This window comes from Echinops telfairi, unplaced genomic scaffold (genome assembly GCF_000313985.2).
Source record: "Echinops telfairi isolate 266 unplaced genomic scaffold, ASM31398v2 ScPeMD7_7424;HRSCAF=8462, whole genome shotgun sequence".
In the NCBI taxonomy this organism is placed as follows: domain Eukaryota; kingdom Metazoa; phylum Chordata; class Mammalia; order Afrosoricida; family Tenrecidae; genus Echinops; species Echinops telfairi.
This window is the reverse complement of record NW_022111324.1, coordinates 91,839,646-91,859,997: the sequence shown is the minus strand read 5'-3', so window position 1 is coordinate 91,859,997 and position 20,352 is coordinate 91,839,646. Positions and strand designations below refer to the sequence as shown.

Sequence of the window (20,352 nt, the reverse complement as noted above, 5' to 3'; positions counted from 1 at the left end):
GGTGCTCTTGTATTAGGGGAGTGCGCATGAGGCGGCCCAATGTCCACCTGCCACCCTACTACCAAACCTATAATTATTTGCACCTAGGTCCGTTCTCCACTTAATCTTAAATATATTTACATATGTACACGTCTGTATTTAGGCTTGTATGTATGCCCTTAAGCCAGGTAATCTCAAAGTGCTTCAAGTCCTCTTCACTTTCAGCAAGCAAGGCTGTGTCATCTGCATATCCCAGGTTGGTAAAAATTCTTCCTCCAATCCGGATGTCTCATTCTTCGTATAATGCAGCTTGCCTGGTTACTGGTCAGCATTCAGATTAAATAAGTATGTTGAGAGTATAAAGTGTTGACATATACCTTTCCAGATTTTAAACCTCTTGTCCTTTTGCAAAACTGCCTCTTGGTCCACATCCAGTTTCTAAATGCGCACAGTTAAGTGTTCTGGAATTCCAATTCACTCAAGGCTATCCCTAGGTTATTATAACCCACATAATTTAGTGCCATGGCATAGTCAATAGAAAATAAGTAAACATCTCTCTGATGATGTCAGATGGATCTTGGCTGAAAGCAGAAAATACCAGATCCATCTGACATCATCAATGATATCCCTTGTTCCATGTCCTTTTCTGAATCAGGACTGAATTTCTGGCAATTCCCATCAATGTACGGCTTCAACCATTGTTCGGTGATCTTTAGTAAAAAGTTCTCTTGTGGTAAGAGTTGTATGAGCCCCTAATGGAATGATTTAAAAAAAAAAAAATTCTCTTCCAGTCAGTTGGCCAAGTAGCCGTCTAAATTTCCAGGCATAGATGAGTGAGTGCTTTCAGTGCTTCTTCAGTGTGCTGGAACATTTCAACTAGTATTCCCATCAATTCCTGTAGCCCTGGCTAACACTTTCAGTGCAGCTTAGCCTTCTTTCAGTACCTCCTGAATTGTCTGCATGTTGACTAGTTCTTTTTGGTACAGTGACGGTGTATATTCTTACCATCTTTTTTGGGATGCTTTCTGCATTTACTGTTCAATATTTTACCCATAGAATCTTTTAATACTCCAACTCGAGGGCTCAGTGTTCTTTCGCTCTTTCAGCTAAAGATATGCTGAGTATTTTCTCCGTTTTGGTTAACTTAAGTTTTTGTACATTTCACCATTGGCTTTTTCCTCTGGCTTCCTTTTGAAATTTTCCATTCAGCTATGACTTCCATCATTTCTTCCACTACCTTTAGCTAAACTACGAATAAAAGCAAGTTTCACTGACATTCATGCTCATCTTTTTTTTCTTTTTCTTTATTTTTAGTATGGATTACAACTTTTTTTTTGTTTACTTTTTTTTAAACATTTTATTAGGGGCTCATACAACTGTTATCCCAATCCATACACACATCAATTGTGTAAAGTGCATTTGTACATCGTTTCTCAAAACATTTTCTCTCCACTTAAACCCCCGACATTAGGTCCTCATTTTTCCCCTCCCTCCCCGATCTTTTCTTTCTTTCCTGTCTTTTTAAGGCCTTTTTGTTTTCTTCATGAATGTTATTTTTAATTTTAATAAATCATTTTAGTGGGGGCGCTTTTACATATCATTACAATCCATACATCCAGTATATTAAGCGGACAAGTACAAATGATGCCAGCAACAATTTCAAAACATTACCTTACTTCTTGAGCCCTGTAATTAGCTCTTTATTCCCTCCCTCGCTCATTCTGCTACCCTCACGAGCCCTTAATATATTATGTATTGTTAATATTATTTATACATATCTTATACCGCCTATTTTATTCCTACATCTACTATCCTGGTGTTCATATGCCTCAAGGGGGATTATTCCGCCATCACTGCTATCCAACCCCACACTTCACTTCCCCTACTCTCCTGGTATTGATACCATTATAGTTCCTGAGGGGTTTGTCTATCCTGAATTCTGTATATTGAAAGTTCTCATGTGTACTGATGTATGTATACCAGTGTAGCAGAATGAATATTATTGTTGATGTCCTTCCACGACTCATCAGGTCTTCTGTTATTAGTGATCAATGCAACAAATCTGTTCTTGATATATTTTTGAAATTCAGATGGGATAGACTCAAGGTTGTATTTTGCCTCTTCTGGACTTGTTTGAATTTTCTACAGCTTTAATTTCAACTTACATATGAGCAACTGATAGTCCTGACCTTGTTTTAGCTACCGATGTGGAACTTCTCCATCGACTTTCCCCACAGATACAGCCAATTCATTGTCTGTGTATTCTATCTAGAGAAGTCCACCTGCATGGGGCCTTGTGTTGTTGAAAAAAGTTATTTGCCACGAACAAGTTGTTGTTATAAAATTCTAACATGCAATCTTCAGTTTGAATTAGAAAAGTCATATTAAGAATATTTTATTCCACCAGTTTTATCAGGAATAGGTGTTGGCTTTTGTTAAATGCCTTTTCTGCATCAACTGATAAAATCATGTTTTCTTTGTATAAGTTTTATTTATGGGTGGATTAAACGGATTGTTTTCCTAATGCTGACAATCCTTGTATATCTTGGTTAAGACGTATTACATTGTTGTTAGGTGCTGTTGGGTTGTTTTTCACTATGAACAGAATAAAACATCAACTGATCCTGCACCATCCTCACAATTGTTTTTATGTGTGAACCCATTGTTGCAGCCGTGTGTCAATCCAATTTGTCGAAGGTCTTCCTTTTTTTTGCTACTCTTCTATTTTATTGAGCATGCCGTCTCTCTCCAGGAGCTGATCTCTCTTGATAACATGGCCAAAGTACATAAGATGATGTCTGACCATTCTGGCTTCTAGATTTTTTGTGGTTTTTCCTTTGGCAGTCCGTGGTTCTTTCAATATTCTTCACTAGCACCATAATTGAAATTAATCAACTCTTCCTTGGTCTTCTTTATTCAACAATGTTTGTGGTTTTTCCTTTGGCAGTCCGTGGTTCTTTCAATATTCTTCACTAGCACCATAATTGAAATTAATCAACTCTTCCTTGGTCTTCTTTATTCAACAATGTCTAACTTTCACATGCATATGTGGCAATTGAAAGCACCATGGCTTAGGTCTCAAGTAATAGTCTCGCTTTTCAACACTTTAAACAGGTCTTGTGCAGATTTAGCCAATGCAATTTGTCACTTGATCTCCTGTCTGCTGCTTCCATGAGCAAGGATTGTGGATCCAAGCAAGAACAAAATCCTTGAGAACTTCAGTGTTTTGTTGGTCATGATGATACCAACTAATCCAATTGTGAGGATTTTTGTAATCCATTCTGAAGACTGAAATCCTTGATCTTCATCAACAAGTTTTCAAGTTCTCCTTCATAGTCTGGAAGTTCTGTAGTAATTTATTCATTTTGGGTGACTCTGCTGGTATTTGAAAGAATAGTAACATAGCTTCCAGCATCAGAGCAACACACAAATCACCACAGTATGGCAAACTGACAGACGGTGGTGGTGGACACTGTTTCCCAAATTTATTTTGCAATGTTGATTTTGTCTGGTTTTGGTATGCCTGTTATGACTGCTTCATAGAATAAATTCCAGAGTACTTCATCCTTTTCTATTCTCTGGAATAGTTTGAGATGAATTAAGAGTCAGTTACCTAAATGTTTGGTAGATTTTACCAGTGAAGGCATCTGGACCTGGACTTTTTTGTTGGAAGATTTTTTTATGACGTGTTCTAATTATTTTGTTATGGGTGTGCTCTATTGTTTGCCAGCACCATAATTCAATTCAGTTGGATTATTTTCCAGGATTCCTTATTCACTGTACAACTTTCACATGCATATGTGGAGACTGAAAATACCCAACTTGGGTAAGAGGTGTACCTTAGTCTTCAGAGTGACATCCTTGTTCTTCACACTTTCAGTTTTTGTGCAGCACATTTACTCAATGGTTTGATTTTTTGACTGCTTAGTCACACAGAATCAGCTCTTACAGAATCAGAAGTTGAAACTAGGTCTCACTTACAGCCATAATTTTATAGCATTCTCAGGTAGCATTAATATAACTACTGTTTTATGTAACTAAGTTATGTTTTTGAAATGGTAACAAGGTCCTTCAACCATAATGGTTGATGTGATGTATTACAAATACTTCCCTCTATACCTGTGGCTATAATCTCCTTTTGGAAGGGGCTCTCTGCTATGCTAACAATTAGGATTAAGGTGGAATTAAGTCTCCACCTTGGTAGGGTGTGTGAGCCAAGTCACCACACTTTGCTTTCTTGGGGATATGGTTTGCTGGAAGACAAAAACCACATTTTTATCAAAGGCATTCCTCTGTATATAAGAGCCATCTCAGGAGCAGGAACGAGAAATTTCAGGTCCATCAGAACAAGAGCCACCAATGAAGCCTGTCCAAGGTCTGTCCAAAGTGTGGAGGCTGAGGCCAGGAGCACCAGAGGCAGCACCGAGACCATGGGGCAAAACAGAGGAGCCAGAGTCCAAAGCAAGGAGACCATGGCACAGAACAGAGGAGCAGCAGTGAAACCATGAGAATGTAAGGCAAAGGACAAGGGAGCATGTGCCTGGAAGAAAAAAAAGATTTGGCTGAGGAGGGGGATATGGCTCTTGAGCAATGATTGAATCCTCATGTGGTAACCTGTTTTTCTAATAAAACCCCTTACTCAGGAGTGTTGCCTGTGAGTTCTGTGTGGCCATTCCAACTGGTTGTTGGACCCAGCACATAAACAGAGCACAGGGAGAGGAATGCCTGGTATCAGAATAGGTAAAGAATGGAGGTTGAAAGCATATCTGATCTCTGCCTTGTGGCAATAGGGAAGCCAGAGGAGGTTGAATATGGTTCCCCTTCAGCACTGTTTTCCTAGCTCCTTACTGTTGTTGTTTTTGTTTTTTTTAATTGAAACATTGTAAATTATAGGTATAGGTAACATACTTACAAAGGAAAATTAAGCAATTATTATACTAAAGTTTGGATACTTTTGGTGTGACAGAGAGGGGCACAATACTTATAATTAATTAAATACTTTAAAGAATTTACAGATTTTTAATAGACTTTAAAGTATTTACAGATTTTTGCATATAAATGGAGTACATGTAAATATCTACCTGAAATATGATACAAGAGCAAATTTTACAACAAAATAAAATCCGTCGTAGACATGGATATTTTTACTTTGATAAATCATAATACCCTCTTTGATCAGCCCAATCTTAAAAAAAAAAATCTCCTCTCTAGTCTTTATTTAGTTCACTCTACCATAAATTAAATGTCATCATAAGACAAATAACAATAGTGAGATCAAAGTTTGGCATTTACAAAATTCTCTATATAGTTTTACTTTCTGCTGCTATATGATGGGACTTCAAAAATTTCGCAGAAAAAAAAGTTATAAGGCAAATTTTAAAATTTTAGCTAAACTCACTGCTATCGAAGTATTCTGACTCACAGTGACCCTAAGGACAGAGTAGAGATGCACCATTGTTTATTTCTGAGGCTCATTACAGGAGCAAATGTTTGAATCTACCAGGGGCAGTGTGGAAGAAAGATGAGGCTTTCTGCTCCTGTAATGATTTGCAGCCTCAGAAACCCAATGGGACATCTCTACTCTACCCATAGGGTTGCTGTGAGTCAGAATTGATTTGATGCCACCAAGTTTAGTTTAGTGCTTTGTTTTACTATCTATAAATAACAAAAATATCTCTATACCTCCATCAATAGCAAATTTTATTTCATGTAAAAGAAGAATCAATAAAATTCTAGTTTCTTTTACAAACAGTATTTTTATTATGTGACTGAATTACCATTATAAAAACTAAAGATAAATACTTTTATGCAAGAAGTATGATATATTTACCTTGAAGTCCATTAAGGATAGAAGTAATTTCTATGGATTTAATATGAGCTGTATCAGAGATTTTGGCATCAGCAAGATCCAGTTTGGATACCATTTCAGGTGATGGATTTGTCTGAAATGGTGGTTTTGACAAACGCCGAAGTTTACAGTTTTTGGGAGAGTATTTTTCATCTTTGTCTAATTTATTCTAGGTTAAGAAGAAAAATTATGTCACATTAGTTGTAATTAGCAATATTCATTTATTATTAACAAAGTTATAAAATACCAAATTTTTAACATTAAAAACAGCCAATATACAAGGTGAGCAAAAAATTATTTATATTAATATGTATTAAAATAGCGAGACTTAAATTTGCAATCAGATAGGCTAACAGCTAATAACTGGCACTACAAAGTTTTCAAGATTAAATCAGTGTGTTTACATTAATATCTTTTTAAAAACAAACACCAATTTCAAACATTTGTAATGTTCTTATAAAAAAAGATAAGTTGGAGAAGAAAATATTCCAAACACCCCCATAAATCCTAATTCTAAATAAATGCTATACTGTCATCCAATTAAGGGTAACCTTCCTATCTGACAGATACAATGAATTTTCTCAAGTTCTCGTTTCCAAATCAATGAGCAGAGAGGCTATTTATTTATTTTTAGCTAATATTTTTTTGAAACCATAAAAATTGAAAAGGGAAAAAAATAACTTCAGGCAGGCTCTCAGAAACGTAGCATAACAAATTCCAAAGTTTTGTTATATAGTCAGACTATTTAGAGAATGTGATAAACTATTTTCACAATTCTCTCAAGAACGATAAATGGCAACTACCATTCTGGTTAACATAGGATTGAACTTTTATATAATGGTTGCTCAGGCGCTGAAAGTGTGGTCTTTGGACTAGCAACATCTTCTGGTAACCTTTCATATATGCAGATTCTTAGAAGGACCCTCAAACCATGGAATCACAAACTGGAAATGAGGCCTGCAGAGTTGGAGTGGACTCGATGAAATGGGTTCAGATGTTTTTTGCTTTTTTGGTGGGGATAAGCATACAGATGGTAGAAAGTCTACAGTAGCTCAAATATGGATTTCATGACCTGTTGGCAGGACAATCTCTTAAACATTGATTCTTAAGGTACGCTGAGACTAAATGTGCTATATCAGAAAATTATTTTTAAAACGTTTTCAAAATGTATATTTTGAAATTTATAAGGACCAGAAAGTAAATATTGATTAAAATACTTTCAAAAGTACTGCTTAAAAACTTGCTTTATTAAAACACTGGCTTTCTCAGTGCTACAAGATGCTCTTTCTATGACAACAACACAGTTAAATACAGCATGATTCATGTTTTCAAGTAAAAGCAGAGCGTTAACATAAAAAGAAGTCTGAGAAGACATAAGATGTAGTTACTAGATTGCTATATTGAAAATTTTAAATCACGGGCCCAACTTGATAGTGGAATAAGAAAAACCACATTAGAAGACAGTTTTCTTTATTTAGGGCACTCCTTACTTTAAATATAAAGATTAGCTCACAGAAGAAATGTATGTACTTCAACTATATCCATTATTCAAACTAGTAAAGAGAAAACAAATTTTAAATCCTATTTAGTGGTCTACTTTCTCCACAAATATTCAAAAAAAAATAGTCTCAAAGAGTATTTCAGTTATATATCAAATGACCATTAATTTTCCACACGAACTCATTAATACATCCCTATTGCATCTACTACGGATTGTGGTTAATAGGTCACCTAAACATAGTCTAGACACTCTCCTAAAGTCAGTGGGAAAAAATTTAAAAAACAAGATGTCAGACAGAGTCTTATCTGCCTTCAAACCTTTTATTTTATACCTCTGAATACTTTATTGCTGTTCTAATGTGTCTTGTATTCACATTGTTTTACAGCTCCTACCAGTAATTGGGAAGTAGAGGGCATGGAAGACGTTAAATGGGCAAGTAAAAGCTGGGTGGCCTTAATATATTGGGACTGAAAAACCTTTTTTCCAAATTGTCTTTCTATAAATTGACAAAATTAATTATACTGAAATTTGTTCTTGCTAGGTGCGCTGTTGAGTTGTTTCCAACTCATAGCAACCTTATGTACAACAGCATGAAGCAATGCTTGGTCCGGTGCCATCCTCATGATTGTGATTAGACAGTCATCAGTTCACAAGCATGCTTCTATAACACTAAGGCATGCATATATAATTGTATCCAAAAAAGTTAACTAAGCGCTATGACATGCAGAAAAATAAGCACTTACCTTTATTTTCTTCCGGTGTTTTATTTTTGGTACATTTTTATCTGCAGGTCTCACTATTTTATCTGCTTTAATCCATTCATCGTATCTAAAATTAACAGAAACTAATATAAATATACAGAACACATAATATAAAGGTAAATATAACTCATTAAAGAAAACTTCAGAAAGGACCTTAGAGAGCTAGTGCTACTTTCTTGTATAAGTAAAATTACCAAGATCCAGAGAGAGATCTAGTCACTTGCCCAAAGGCATAATGTTAAGTCACTTACTGCCATTGAGTTGATTTTGACTCAGGGCGACTCTACAAGGACAGAGTAGACCTGTCCCTGTGGATTTCCAAGACTGGAAATGTTGAAGAGTCGACAGCCTAGTCGAATTCTTCCTTAAACCACACTGGGGTTTTCAAACTGGTGACACTGTGATTAGATAACTATGGATTAAATCAAGCCTGAAAGTAAGACCTCTTTGACTCCAACAGTAACACACCTTTTTTCCTGCTATGCCAAAGATAAATCCAATCTGTACATTTTAAGAGAAAGAAAATATTTTTTATATTTGAAAAATTTGCTTGATTTTTAAACAGCAGGCTGGTAATTTTTCTCTAGACACAGCAGGAAATTAAGGTAACATGGTATACTTCAAAATGGCATATGTGATAGAAAAGCCTTATTTTCTTCTGATTTATGGACAATACAAGATTACCTAGAAAAAACTACACACACACACACACACACACACACACACACACACACACACACACAGAGGATGGGCCTGCACACGTCTTCCTCCTGCCATTGAGTCCATTTCAACTCATAGTAAACCTGTATTAAAGAGTCTAACCTAAGGATTTCTTGGCTGTAATCTTTATGGAAGCAGACTGGTAGGTTTTTCTTACTGTGTTGTTGGGAAATTGAACGTATGTATAACACTCTTAAGTTTTGAGTTGCTATTTGAGCATAAACAGCTTGTGCTACCCAGGGACCTTCTCGGTATAATGAGGGGCTTCCATTCACTATTAATAGTCTAATTCATCTGAGGCAGGTTAGTACTGACTGCAATAAAGCAATCTGAATGAATCAAAAAAGCAACAAGTTTATCTTTGTTTATAAAAATCTATAAAAACACTTAAAAGGAATTAACACACAGGAATCCAGGGCAGATAAACGCCCCAGGACCAATATTGAGAGTAGTGATACCAGGAGGAGAAGGGGAAGGTGGGAGGAGCAAGGGGGAATCGATCACAATGATCTACATATAACCCCCCTCCCAGGGGGACGGACAACAGAAAAGTGGGTGAAGGGAAATGTCGGTCAGTGAAAGACAGAAAAAATAATTTATAAATTATCAATGGTTTGTGAGGGAAGGAAAGTTGGGGAAGGAAGGTGGAAAAAAATGAGGAGCTGACACCAAGGGCTCTAGAAACAAAATGTTTTGAAAATGATGATGGCAACAAAATGTACAATTCTGCTTCACACAATGGATGGATATATGGATTGTGATAAGAGTTGTATGAGCCCCCAATAAATGATGAAAATAATAAATTACAATTTATCAAGGGGTCATGAGGGGGTTGTGGGAGGGAGGGAAAAAAGAAGAGCTGAAATCAAAGGCAAATAGAAAGCAAATGTGTAGAAAATAATGATGGCAACATATTTACAATATGCTTGATACAAATGATGTATGGAATGTTGTAAGAGTTCTAAGAGGCCCAAGTAAAATGATCTTAAAAAGAAACAACTGAAACAGTAACTATGTGTTAAATTGTTACTTATTTGTCGAAAAAATGTAAAACTCATGGAATTTAAAAAATTAAGACATGAGTATCTGAAAATGAGCTTGTAAGCAAAAATGTCTACATTATTAGAATATTAAATGAGATATAATTTCTAGCAGCTCTAGAAATTAGCTGTAGCAACTTTTGGCTAGAGTTATGTTAGAGCAAACTTTTAGCTGCAAAAAGCTGAGTACTCCCTTAAACATGGGGTTGTGTGTGTGCTGGAAATTGTGAAGAGAATGGAGAAAGATAGGGTATGAGACCCAGAAAAGTTTTGACATAATCCCACTTCATTAATTATGTGGCCCTGGCCCAGCTATTCTCATCAGGCTTAGTTTATTTCTGTATAAAGTAAAACCAACTGTATAAGGTTTTCTAAGGATCAAATAAATAAGCACTTTGAAAAGCTTTAAAGCAAGTAATACTTCCTCTATTAAATATAATCCTTTTAGAGTTTATACTGGGGCACAGCAGTACCTACCTGTATTTTTAGAGCACATTTACCTTCCTCATTAATACCAAAAATTACACTAAGCTTAAGAAGAAGGCAGTCCAATTCCTACCAAAATTGGCAGGGGTGGGGTGGGGTGGGGGTGGGTTTGCACAGTAGAGAACAAACAAAACTATCTTCACTCTGTAAGATTCAATGTGTGAATCTTGCTACAGTAAGTACCATATATACTCAAGTATATGCTGACCCAAAATATCAGTCGAGGCACTTAATTTTACCACAAAAGCTGCATAAAAATGTGCTGAAACACTCAGCTTATATATGATTATATATGGGGTAGTTACTCTAGTATGTTTGAAAAGTGTGTTAGATAAGAGAGTATGCATATAAGGGAAATTTTTTTAAGAAGTAAAAGTTCTAAAATATTCAAAAAGTAGTAATATAAGCACTATACTCTGCCTTTACATCATAGGATCCTAAGTTTATTTGGCCTACCACCCCCATTTTAGAAAAAAAAATCATTCTCTCCTGTAATTAAAAACGTTTGTGCTATAACACATAAACCATGATGAAGTGTAGGTATCTGCCTGTGGAGCTCCCCCTGGATTATTCCCATATTAGGTATTGCTTTACATTCTACATATCAATCATGCTTTAAAATTCTTACTGAACATTCTATATGGGTTTATAAAATTCCTTAGAATATTCCTTGGTATATTTCCTGTTGGAAATAATTATGTGGTAACTAATAGCTCTATAAAAATGGTATTTTATCATCTGCCTTCTTTCCTTTCTATATTCTGTATGCCATTTTTGTTATTTTTATTCAAGCATTCCATTTTTCCAGTAGTTGAATTTTCATTTTCCTTTCTTAACTAAACTACTTCCTATTGTTATTATAATTATTAGCCTTTAGAATTGGAAAATAACTTAAAAATCTACCAGTGAATGAATTTCACAGATTAAGAAACTCAAGCCACCGAGTAAATTGACCTTCTAAGAAATAACTAGCCAAAAAGCAGTATGTGGGAGGAAAATGAAGAAAGGCTCATGTTTCAACAGCATAATATTACAATGATTGCCAGGACCAACGTTGAGTTAGCATAGGGAAATGTAACACACTAGGACTGAAAAAGCCTCACTAAAAATGCATGGTTTAAATGTAGGACGAGGAAGGTGAAAATGCATGTGAATTTTGGTGGAGGGAGTTTTCACACAATATAAATGGCATTGTGGGTAAAGTGTTGGGCTATTAAACCAAGAGGTTTGGAGTTGGAAACCAGGGGCCACTCCCTGGCAGAAAACTTACAGCTTCAAAAAACCCATGGAACAGTTCTACTAGGTCCAATAGGTTTGCTATGAATCAGAAATGTTCTTTCCCTTTATGTAACTACTCACTAGAATTATGAAAGTGTTCTATTTTAAGAAAATTTACATATGGAAAGTTGTTTAAGAAATAACGAGACTAATTTAATTGACATTATTATTGCAACTTAATTTAAATGAAATAAGCAACAAGTTTACGATATTAGGTTTCCTATTAAGTACCAAATTAATTTTTTAAAATTATTTTTCAAAGTCATTCTTATCTTTTATTTATTTTAATTGTTTTACTAGGGGCTCATACAACTCTTATCACAATCCTTACATACATCAATTGCGTAAAGCACATTTGTACATTAATTACCAAATTTAAATGAAGGGAATTTAGTTGAGAAGTACCAGACAAAGCTGCAATTGATCCTGCTGAGTTTGCTTGTTGACTTTTTATACAGTATGTTTAATATATAGTAAAAAGAGACTTCAGAGACTACAGTACATTTACTTTAAGCAAAATAAATAGGATACTAGTTAATGTAGATAGAAAACAGGAATGAAAATTTAACCTCAAATACACATATTCTGAATATCAAAACAAAAACAGGGAAGTGGCAATGAGTAGAAAACCATAGTTTAAAAAAAGATCATAAATAGCTCTCAATTAATTTGTGCTGTGGTAACAAAAATAGTGAGTTTCTCATCCAGTGATTCACTCAAAATGCATTCTTTGAGAAGGTAAAAGACATGTTTTGGGAGCCCTGGTGGTGTAGTGGGTTATGCGTTAGGTTGCTATCCACAAGGTCAGTAGTTCTAATCTACCAATTGCTTTCTGGGGGAGAGAGAAGGCTTTATGTTTCCATAAAGATTGCCTCGGATACCAAAGGAGCTGTTCTACTCTGTCCTTCAGGGTTGCTAAGAGTTGGAATTGCCTTGGTGGTAGGGAGTGGGTAATCCTTTCCTCAGTCATCTCGAAATACCCAGTACTCTGGTCCCTCCTTCATCCCTGTAAAGCAGTGGTTCTCAACCTTCCAATTCCACGACCCTTTAACATAGTTCCTCATGTTGCAGTGACCCCCAACCACAATTATTTTCGTTGCTACTTCATAACTGTTATTTTGCTACCGTTATGACCCCCAAAGGGGTCGCGACCTACAGGTTCAGAACAGCTGCTTTAGAAGGACTCAAATTTTATTAGTTGCTTTCCTGCATATGAAGGATACTACCTAACTAGGGAGGGCAACAAGTCTACTAAACTGCCTTTCATTGAGCTTTACCTCATGAGAGATTCTGATTAGAAGAAAGTAACTGGACTCTTCAAAACGAAAGGAAACATTGTCAATGCACAAAGGAAAGATTTTCTAAATTCTACAATTTAAAATCATATTATTCAGTTCTGAGTTAAAAAGCAAAGTTGGTTAGTGATTCACTCATGCTTTCTCAACTCAGTTATCAACAAGTGTTTTCTAATTAGTGCATGCTACAGAGGATTGAGAGAATTCTAGTGGCACATTGGTTAAGCTCTGGGCTGCTCCATGGGAAAAGATGTGGTAATCTTCATCTACAAAGAGAACATCCTTGGAAATCCTACAAGACAGTTCTATTCTATCCTATGAGATTGCTATGAGTCAGAATCAACTTGAAGGCAATAAATTTATAGGTTATAGATAAAATCTATACATGTACTGGGGAAATCTTATGTACTGAGGAAAATATTTCCAGGATATATGCAAAACTTATCTAATAATATTACTCCTTTAAACCAAATATTACTCCTTTAACCACTTAATATTCAAACTAACTAAAGAAATGTGAAAGAACCGTTAGTTGTATTTATTAGTAACTCATCTAAAATGACAGAATTCAAAGGAGAACTTTGCAGATTCTGAGATCAATTAATTCAACAAGTACTTCTTGGGTTTTTAATATCTGTTAGGTTGTTTACTAACCCAGGAATGAAAAACTCACTGCTACTGGAGTTGATTTCCAGTCATTGTGACCCTAATATATGGTTTTTGAGGCTATAGATCTTTATGGGAGCAGATTGCCTAATCTTTCTAAGGAGCAGTTGGTGCAGTGGGTTTGCTCTGGCTCTAAAGTCAACGCTGAGTTCTCAACAATGAGTGCAATCAACATAGCAATTTAACAAAGACCACAATACTAAATAGGTAATTAAAAAGAAATAATACCATCTGGTAAAAGCCACATAATATTCCACTGAAATTTTAAAATGTACTAAATTGAAATATTCATACAAAGCTAGAAGAAATTATTCAGAGACCATCGCATACTTGCTCTCATCAGAGAAAAATAAGAGATAGAAAAGAAAAGCTTTTAAGTTTTATATTTGAATGTATTAGCAAATTACCTATAAAATCATTTTGGAATAATGAAAACTAAAATGAATATTAGTCAACCAGCTATAAGATACCAAAATGGTTACAGTCCCCACATAAACTCAGTGTTATTTTTCTTAAATAATTATCAAGATAGTATTTCCTTCAAAGAAATACTTTTGGCATGTTGTAATATATACACAGAAAGGCATATAGCCCTAGAGATGAAAAATAATAATCGTATGCAGAAAATATTTTTAAAATAATTCCATAAGGAAAACTAGACTACGATAATGCTTAAATATTCAGTTTGAAATATGTATACAGATTATAAAGATTAAATCTGATGATCAACCTTAAAGTAAAATATTAAATCACTTTGTTATGAACAGACCAGTTTAATAAGTACTAAACAATATTTATCTTATATCTTGCTTGTCTATACAGAAAACGTTAATATGTCTGATCTCTTATTTTTCAACAAACAATTTAGCCTCTTTAATTGAGAAGGAATAGATAGAAAAAAATGTCAAAATAGAAAAAAAAGAAATTAAGTCCTGGTATAGAGCAGTATTAGTATAAGCAATTTTACAAATTGACTAGTGAATAAATTTAATATGTATTATAAATTTACATATATATTTTTTAAATCTGGGAATATCTAAAACAAAATTTACAAAAAGATGGACTGAACACCATTTAATGCTTTCAGTCATGTACCCAAGATAAAATAAAACAAAAATAAATATTATTCAAAAAATAAATTATAAGCATGCTTAAGTAATACTTTATACTTCCTTCACATAACACTGTTAAAGCCACATCAAAAAGACAAGAATAAAATTCATCATAATTACAAGTATAACAGCAGAATAATAAAAACATGAATTTATAGCATAACCATATTTAATAATTGACACAACTCAACATGATGATAAATTTAATGATATCAATAGGTTTTCCTAGGGAATAAAACTATAAAATGAAAGAAAGGTATAAGGCTTTTGACAGAGATAATATATAATATTAAAAACACATATAGAGTAATTTACCAGGTTTATAAAGGCTATTAAGACCACATATAAAGTAATTTACCAGGTTTATAAGGCCCACTGCAAGCAGTTAACAAATGTAGAAATAATTGTGACAGATTTGACTTTAAAAATAACAAAAAAGAACTTGTTAAGAAATTAATCTTTGTGCATATATTTAGACAAATATATAGATGTACCTGTCAACCTACAAATACAGGTTTATGTTTTATGTTAAGTATACTTGCCAATTTATAGTTATTAAATAAAACATAAACAAGTATAGTAAATACTTTGATTAAATTGAATACAGAAGAAAAACCCCGAGCGCAAAGTTGACTGAGTTTTAAATCTTTTTTTAAACTGAAGAATATGTTTTGAAAATTATTTTCATTTGCACTTAAAAAGTACAGTTAACTGAAAATTTATTTTTAAAGTAAAAATTATTTGTATATTTTTATATTCACTATCTTCACTTTTTATAAGCTGTTTTCTATTTCTATTTGCAATCTAAAGAAAATAATTTTTACGGAAACAGTTACACAATGCCCTTTTGGTGCCATAGTATTCTTAAATGTTAGTGTCCTCCGTAACATTAATATAAATGAACAGGCTTGGAGAATGTGATACAAGAACAAACCCTTGTTTGTGTGTGTCTGTGGGAGTGAGAATTTGGAGACAACGAATTATTAACTACAAAAGCAGACAGTACACAAAGGGAAGAGGAAAAGCTTGTTGACCACTAGTACCAGTGTTCTCACTGCTAAAAACAAGTTTATAGATTTCTAGTGGGAAGCCACTGTCATATTCATTTATTAGCCTCTAACTTTTATAATGTAAAAGGTAAATAATTTCTCAGATTATCTGACTCAAAGTAGTACTGCTTAATACTGGGGATGGTGGTTTACTAATATTCTTAAATTAACAATAGCATGCAGAGATTACATAGATGTACAAGAAACAACATTATAGGGAAGGCAAGAAATAAAACTGAATTCATAAATTAGAAAAATTAGGCTGAATTTTAAATTTGAGACAAGAATTTTTAATGGGACAAAATAAACCTAAGTGCAGAAGCAAAGTCCATTTCCAATCAAATTCATTCCAGGCTGACAATCACAATAATACTCTTATAGCCAAGAGAGGGGCAGATTATATGACCCAAAGAGACCATAAAACAAGCTTGAGATGAAGATGCAAAACTGCCCTAAGTCCCTGCGAATCTCTATTATTTTATAGGTAAAATTTTTATGAAACCAGTAGCTTTATTTCAGATTTTTAACATCGGATCTACAGTACTTCCATTTTGTTGCCAGAAGGTTCATTTTATTTCAACATACACTTTGAGTACTAAAGGACATTAAAGGAACAAAAATGGAGTAGAGATTTATTTCTATCTTCTAATTAAAACACTTTCACTATATAAAGGAATGTGGTCCTGATATATCAAAAGCTTTTTAAAAAAGTTATTGAGGAGCAGGATTGGTAGAGAAAAATAAAATTACCAATAATCCTAGATGGTGCTTATACACAAAAGTTGACCCTTCCAGTTAGGAAAATGATTTTCAAACAGTCATTATTAGAAAAATGACTTAAATTACAAGAAAATAGGAATAGAAAGTAAAAGGAAAAAACTTACATGCACATTACAAGGAAAAAGAAAAATTAGAAAAGAATAAACATAAAGCCAAACAGGAAGAAAAAGACAAAAGAGCACAAGATATGAGGAGTGGTTTATTTTTGAGGGCGGAGAAAGCCAAAATGAACAAAACCATCTGCTCCTATCGTACCAAATAAATCAAGTGAAATACATCATGAAAGGAGTGTTCAAATGCCATTGATAACCAAAAAACCTCACTGTCATCAAGTCAATTCTGACTCATTGGAACTCCAAAAGGTCAAGTAGAACACTAGTGTGGTTTTCCTACTGTAACTCTTTGTGGGATTGGAAGGCCTCATAATTCTCCCAAGAAATTAGCATGGAATCAGTTATATGGGGTCACTGGTGATGATGATATGGTCAGCTTTGTACAGTGCACTGGGGCAAAAGTCTGAAATAAAGGCCTAAATAAAACAAGATAGAAACTAAATAAAGCATATAGGCAATGGCACAGGAATGGAAAGCGAGGCAAGTTTTTGTTGTTTTGTTAGGGAAAGAGAAATAGTAAGTCTATAGGTGGATGAAAATGGGTGTATAATAAGCAAATGTGGTGAAGACAGTTGATGGTGCCCGGTTATTAAAAGATAAAGCACCTGTGGTTTTAAAGGTTTGAAGTTAAACAAGCAGCCGTCTAGTAGGGAAGCAACAAAGCCCACATGGAAGAAGCACACCAATCTGTGTGATCATGAGGTGGCACCGAGGCATCGGAAGAGTCAAAACAATCATATCTATGTGAATACAACATTCCTCTAGTTCTTTAAAGCTTCCTTCTCCTCATTATCATGACCCCAGTTCTACCTTACAAATCCGTCTAAACTCGAGTATGTACATTGGTATATATGAGAGTCCACAACAAACAGAATCAAGGACACAGAAACCTCTCAGGAACAGTAATGGGAGTAGAGATACCATAAGGATAGGAGGAATGCGCGCGGCGGCCCCGCGGTGCGATGGCAATGATCAACGTATAACAACCTTCCCTCCGCCCCAAGGGTCAAACAGGAACTTGAGTGCAGACAACTGACGGTATAAAATATGAAAATAACAATTCATCATTTATCAAGGGTTCATGAGAGTGAGAGGGTGATAGAGGGAGGGAAAAAGAGGAGCTGATACTAAGGGCTCATGTAGAAAGAAAATACTTTGAAAACAATTGACAACATATGTACAAATGTGAATGACACAACTGATACATTGATTGTTGTAAGAGCCCTCAATAAAATGATAAAAAAGAAGAAAAAATGGTCCAGAAATGAGCAAAACATTGATGGTCCAGATAAAGGAGAACTGCTGCATTCCATTTTTTGATTAGGCAAAAGAGGATGACAACTAGAAGGTTGACTTTATAAGGATTATTTATCTATGATTAATTATGAGAAAGCAGGACATATGGTTGCAGACAAAGGAAGGGAAGGGTAAATGTAATGCAAGTCCATAGAAATTATTTTCTCATTGCTGTAAATGTTCAGCGAGGTAAAAAGGTTACCAGCTGAACATCAAAATGGGAGAAAGATTGGAAATTTGGAGAGGTAAGAAGACAGTGTGAAATAGTTTCCTAAGAAAGGAGAGTATATGGACTAACGACAAAACTTGAGGTTCCTGATCATCAATTTAAAATACAAAAAGTCAGTACAGTGGTTTGATTTACTCCAGAAAGTCCTAGTAAAAGTGCAAGCAAGGAAATGTGTGAACTTTAATTAGGGTTGTTGTGGTACTGCAAGGTGAGTACCACAGAGCAAGAAAACAACCAACGGAAAGCATGTACATGAAAAGAAGTGTTAACAGAAATTGACCAAATAATTTAAGCACTGTAAGAAGAGGGTTGTTGTGGTTGTTAGTTGCCATCTAGTTGATCATTTCTTTATATCCTTAGTACCAAGAACAGTATTTGATACACAGCACACATTCAACGCATGCTTGGTAACTAAATAAAAATTTGTTTAAAAACAATTATGTGGTGGAAAATAGCGGTGTTAACCTACTGTCTGTGAAAGTCTTACAACTAGCCTTCCATTCCACTCACCAAAGATTACTAAATTTGCTTGGGGAATTAAGATTTTTAAAATTGGAGTATTTCAATTCCAAATAACATTTAAGTATAATTTATCTTATTTTTGTCAGAATAGAAAATTCTATTATTTGTCAGAAAAAAGAACCACTAGTTACTGTATATACTCACGTATAAGCTGAGTTTTTCAGCACATCTTTAATGTAGTTTTTGTTGTAAAATTAGGTGCCTCGACTGATACTGGAGTCAGCTTATACTGGAGTACATACGGTATTTAATAAATTTACAAGAAATCTAAAATCTCCTTTTCTCAAACACTGTATTATTTTTAAGATCACTATTGATCTTTTATAATTTTAACACTAAAAAAAGTTAGGGGGGAGGAACACTGCCATAAAACACGGTAAAATAATGATATATTCTACATCATATACCAAGTAGTCCAGATGGTGTTAATACATTTTTACTCATCAAGTTTAACTCCAACACAATCAACACAGCTTATGACAGGAGCATTTAAAAATATAAGCTTTTATAAAGGTCGATTCCTGACATGGTTTACAAATTTAAGTGTGACAAGGATCAATCAGCTAATAATTCTAAGAACATCTAGAATATATAAATATCACAAAAAGAAGTTAAATATAACAGTATACTGTTAAAAATTACTAAATTATGAGAGTAAGTAAAAAGAGACTGCCAGTTGAGTTCCAGTTCATACATATATAGATTTATTCCAAACAAATCATGTTTTAAAATATCTTTATAATCAGTGGATAGCTGCTGGCTGCTGACAAGATCTCCTGGTAATACATATATTTGATCTTAGCCTTGAAACAGATCCAAACAGAATAGTGGTTCCCTAAAGGATCTGTAGGTCAGTGAAATTCAAGGTGGAAAGGTGAGCTCGGAAGGTTATAGCAACTCTTGGAGTAATTCTTGATAGATAAGTCTAGAAGGGCACAAGAAATTATAAGAAAACAGAAAACTACACTGGTGAGAAAATAACCCAGGGAGAATTGCAATGACTCTTTTTTCCCCTTCCTATCATGACAATGTATTTGCTCATTCTTAGAGAGTAGTAGGGGGGTCTAGGCGAATTTCATTGGGAAACCTTATCCTATCTGTTTTATAGAGCTGAGCTTGCCCTTTCAGCCCTTCTCTTTGCTTCCTAAATTCAAACATTGGAAAGGAATATGATTTGATGCCAAACAGCCACATTGACATGTAAATTGAAGTGTGAAGAGTTATTCAAGAGAGGATTAGAGAAAAACACCTCTTTCAGAAGTGTAAAGTACTAGATGGAACATATTCTTATATTTTACATAGTTTTTAATGATTTTAATAGTTTCCTAGTTCATAGTGATGTTTTCATGACTACAATTTTAAAGAATGTATTGATAAATTTTTTAAAGGACTAAAATAAAGTGCATTTTATTATAGTGATCTTTTTCTATTTGTATATATATTTTCATATTTCTATATTGATATAATTTAAACAAGCTAAAAAAATTAAAGCCATTAGCTAAGAGTAAAATATGTGGTAACCTTATATATTCTATTGTTGAAAATATGGTTTCCCTAGCTAAAAAATTCGGTAGCAGCATTGAATCATTTATGAATTATATAGTTTGTAATCAATTATTATTTCCAGTAAATCTGATATAAGCATGTAAAATTACATTTTATTTACATCCTTAAAGC

General features: G+C 34.2%; 1 protein-coding gene across 3 annotated transcripts in view; it reads right to left on the bottom strand.

Annotated features, from left to right (window-relative positions):
- ARID4B (AT-rich interaction domain 4B) overlaps window positions 1-20,352 on the bottom strand; it is a 173,299-nt gene that overhangs the window by 29,781 nt on the left and 123,166 nt on the right. For all 3 annotated transcript variants that reach the window (XM_045297860.1, XM_045297862.1, XM_045297861.1), the window contains 2 exons: window positions 8,072-8,156; window positions 5,810-5,996 (listed from right to left, as the gene is read on the bottom strand). In XM_045297860.1, coding sequence (XP_045153795.1) covers window positions 5,810-5,996; window positions 8,072-8,156 — 272 coding nt within the window. The remainder of the gene's footprint in view (window positions 1-5,809; window positions 5,997-8,071; window positions 8,157-20,352) is intronic.